At 40.7% G+C, this 4,534-nt stretch overlaps 1 protein-coding gene across 1 annotated transcript; it reads left to right on the top strand.

Moving 5' to 3' along the window:
* The first annotated feature begins 754 nt into the window (after nt 1-754).
* On the top strand, nt 755-1,672 carry LOC103743899 (probable G-protein coupled receptor 141). Its single transcript, XM_008845438.1, has one exon. The coding sequence runs from the start codon at nt 755-757 to the stop codon at nt 1,670-1,672; it is 918 nt and encodes a 305-aa protein (XP_008843660.1).
* Nucleotides 1,673-4,534: the final 2,862 nt, after the last annotated feature.

The following is a 4,534-nucleotide window of genomic DNA, read 5'->3' as shown; positions in this document are numbered from 1 at the left end:
GGAGAAATGACAGTGGGTCTTTTTTGAATTTTCAAGACAGTTAAAAAGATAGAGATTGGCAGTCTTGGGAGACATGCTGTGTTCTCAAGGGGAAGAACTTAGCCAGGGCATCACAGAGATGGTATTACCTATCATGAGAAATGTAAATACGCTGTCCTATGACTCCCTACTGCATTGACATCTCTGAGCTTCTGTCAAATTAATCAGTATTCCAAGTGATTATGAATACTCTTGGGCCATTTACAAATTACCAGAAGCTTTAGAGAATTAGAATCACTTCTAAAAGTGCTTGGCATCACCCCTTTGTTACTCAGCATTCCTGTCTTGTCTCTGGGTAGAATCCCCACGACTGGATTCTGGTGTCCTTAAGAGGAGGAAGGAAATCAGTAGAGACAGTCTCTCACAGGCATGCACACTCCCACTGCACTATCTCCACCCTGTAACTCTAACAGAAGGCCATTATCATGTGTGGCCCCTTGATCTTGGAATTTCAGAAATATGAGCCAAAATGAACCTTTCTATAAGTACTGTCTGTACTATTGTGTTATTAGAGAAAAAAGTGATTACTAAAGTGGCTTACAACAGTAAACCATTAAGTATAGAGAACACAAGCATGCAGTGATGTTATATTCATTCTTAAAGCATATAATGGTTATGTCATGAAGACGTACGTGCACTGGGGGAGCTGTGAACAAAGTTCTGGAAGTTTATCAGGTACACTGGTGTTTTTTCTCTTCTAGGCTATGTTTGAAGAATGACTGGACTTAATATCTCTGAGAATCATTATTGTGATCCCATACTGACGCCCCACTTAACCAGGCTCTACTTCATAGTGCTCATTGGAGGACTGGCAGGTGTTATCTCCATCCTGTTCCTGCTGGTGAAAATGAACTCCCGTTCTGTGACCACCATGGCTGTTATTAACTTGGTAGTGGTTCATGGATTGTTCCTACTGACGGTGCCTTTCCGCTTGACATACCTTATCAAGGGAACCTGGACATTTGGGTTATCCTTCTGCAAATTTGTGAGTGCCATGTTGCACATACACATGTATCTCACCTTCCTCTTCTACGTGGTGATCCTGGTCATCAGGTACCTCATCTTCTTCAAGCACAAGGACAAAGTGGAATTCTACAGAAAACTGCATGCTGTTGCTGCCAGTACTGCCATGTGGCTTTTGGTGATTGTCATTGTGGTACCCCTGGTGATTTCTCAGTATGGAAATAATGAGAAATACAGTGAACAACATTGCTTTAATTTCCACAAAGAACTTGTTCGTGATTATGTGCAAGTTATCAACTATACGATTGTCATCATCGTCATTACTACCGCGATGATTCTCTTGGCCTTCCAAGCCTTCATCACTTTGTCCATGGTGCGAAAGCTCCACCACTCTTTACTCTCCCACCAAGAGTTCTGGGCTCAGCTGAAAAACTTATTTTTTATAGGCATCATCCTTATTTGTTTTCTTCCCTACCAGTTCTTTAGGATTTACTACTTGTATGTTGTGGCACATTCCAAGGACTGTAACAACAAAGTTGCATTTTACAATGAAATCTTCCTGAGCGTAACAGCAATTAGCTGCTTCGATTTGCTACTCTTTGTTTTTGGAGGAAGTCATTGGGTTAAGCAAAAGGTTATTGAGCTATGGAATTGCCTTTTATGCTGTTAGCCAAGACTACAGTTTTCTTCTCTTTCTGTTGGGAATGAGAAAACCGGGCAAGGGCAGTAGGAATGATCTTATATTCATTGCTTGTTCAAATGGGAAGAAAAGGACTGTGATGCATCATAGAGCTTGTTCTAATCCTTAATTGATCCCAGAGGGGGTGAAGAATGTCTATACAAGGATGAGGAGTGGTGAATTCTCTGAAGCCGCATTATTTTCCATTGCAAAATGTCTGATTGGCCCATCTAGAAAACATGGGTCCGATGAGTGCTGGGGTTTTTCTGGAATATGCTGTCTTCCTGGGCTTGAGATTTTTTTTCCCTTAGACTTTGAACTAGGCTTAGTTGAAGAGTTATTTTCACTGTACTTCACCTTAGGTAGGCTAAACCTGGTCATAAAACAGCTTAGAAGAGACAAACTGCTTTGTTTATGAGACAAATTGTCCTATTCAACTTGTCTGACCAAAAAAACGAAAATTTTCTGTACTATCTTAACTTTGATGGGAACTTTTGCTCTAACGCACTTTTCTGGATTTGCCTTTTTTTTACTGAACTTTTGTAATTTCATACAACAGTGCTTAATCAAATTTAGACTCCCCTCCCCCATCCATGCTCCTTTCTGCTCCACCAGACCTCATGCATTCCATCATACATATTAAGTCCTATCCAGTCAAGCATTTGTACTTAGTTGTCCTTCAGTGTAAATTTGTCCACTGAAGTCTAGTCAGCCCATCTGGAGATCATATATAAGGCATACTCTCCCTCACCCAGTAGTAATCAGTCTCTAACAGTTCTCAGTCTAGGGCTGACCCACCACTCATTTCTCTCCTCCCTTCTGGGTCCTTGTTTAATTGAGTTGGCATGGGTCTTGTGCTTGATGCCACCATTTCCACAAGTTCACATGTACAAGCTTCCAGTGGCCTGAAAGACTGCTTTCCTGTGTTCATGAACCAGCCCTAGACCTTATGATCTTTCTAGACCCTCTTCCCCAATGGTCTCTCTGAGCTGTGGGTGGGTGAGGTTCAATATAGGAGTCCTATTCAAAGATATACACTCTGCAGTCTCTTATTCTTTAAAACTTGGCCAGTTGTGGCCTTCTGTATGCATTGTACCCTTATATAAGGAAGATTTACTGGTGAGAGGGGAAGGATGTATTAGTTTTCTTTCTACCCCTTGTATCACTATGCTCCATGAGCCTTAGGTATAAAGGTTCAACTGTAGATATGTCACCTAGTACTGGGCATCTTTCAGACATATATTCTCTGTGTCTGACCAGTTGTGCAATTCTGCAAGTAGCCTCCATCTAGTACAAAAAGAAGCTTCTTTGATGAGTGGTGTATGGTTTGCTTGTCTGCAAATATACAGATCAATATTTAGCCTATAGTAAGAAATTTCATTTGTCTAGAGATATGAAAGAGAGTTTTTCCTAGGATCTATATCTATGTCCTCTCCTGCCACGTGTATTTGATTGAGTTTACAGTATCGCCCATGAGTTCACTCCCAGTGAGAGGGCTTTAAGTCCAATTAGATAACTATTGATTTCCCCCCCAGATAACAGTGCCACTACTGCACCAATAGAGGCAGTTTGCCATGCCAGTCCTTATGGTCATTAGGCTTCAGGGCTGGGTTGGATCACTGTTTTTCTCCCTGGCAGTTTCATATTATTGTCTAGCATTACAATAGCTAAACTTGGGCAGAAGGCTTCCAGGTCAGTCCTGCTCCATTGCTCCAAGTCCTGTATTTGAAGTGTGGCCTGTTTTCAGCATTAGGGACTTATCTACTAGTTCTGGGAGGTAACCAAGAGGTTTGGCAATAGCCTGCATTATTTTGGGAATTTCCTGGACCACTCTTACCAACCACTCAACTGGAGGTTTCTTCTGTCTGGCACTGTGTTCCTTGCCAAGCAGCACCCAGGTACATCACATTCAATAACGTTTAAACACTCTATGTGCATTTCTCATGGGGTTTTGGGGCATCACATTTCCCTCAGGGTTTCCTAGTCCCCCGAGATTTATTCACATCTACTCTTTTCCTCCCATCCAGCATCCCTCCTCCCTCCCCAGTCCAAGCATCCCAGTTATCCCCAGCTTCCCCCCAATACCACTGGCCTCCCACCATCCTCCCCCTCCTGACTTCCCTCCCCCCAACACCATGACTCCTTGCATGTTCCTCCATCCTCTCCTCCAGGCCAAACACTCCCACTCTCCCCACCTCCCACCTGGTACATGGAAGTAAAGGAAAAGAAAGAACTTGAAAGAGGGGAATAGTAGGGAATAGATTTGTCTCTTTAAAGGTTGAGTTCAAGGACATGGGCATTCACAACTCAATGTAACCAACTGTATTTTTCCTCAAAAATAATTATAAGCTTACTTCACAAGCTTAAATAACAGTGAAATATAATTTAGAGCATGTTTCTGGCAGCATCCTGCTAAGCAGTGAAATGAGTTCCCAAGGAGAATTACAGTTCATTTTTCATTTTCTGTTTTTTGAGAGAATTTTAGATGTCTTGGGCCATATGTAATATAGTTTTTCTTTGGACATAAGAAGTTATACTGATAACTTCAAAGTTGCATTTCACTATTGAAGTTATATGTTTTTAAATAAATGAAAACTATATTCTTGAAAAAGAAGAACTTTTGAAAACTCAATGGAATAATAATTTAGAATATATGAGATTAGGTTGCACTAAGAAAGTTTTAGAAAAATAGATGAATAAATGTAATGGAAGGTAGTAAAATTGCAACCCTTTAAAATATTAAGTAATTTGGATATTCTTAACAAATTCTGAATGATGTTTTAATGTTGATTCATAACTTGTGACATGTGGCATATTAAAGTGTATTAAATTGTTTTTTTTCCAAGAACAGTT

This window comes from Nannospalax galili, unplaced genomic scaffold (assembly GCF_000622305.1).
Source record: "Nannospalax galili isolate Female #2095 unplaced genomic scaffold, S.galili_v1.0 scaffold962, whole genome shotgun sequence".
NCBI classification, from domain to species: domain Eukaryota; kingdom Metazoa; phylum Chordata; class Mammalia; order Rodentia; family Spalacidae; genus Nannospalax; species Nannospalax galili.
This window is presented reverse-complemented; position numbering and strand designations above follow the sequence as displayed.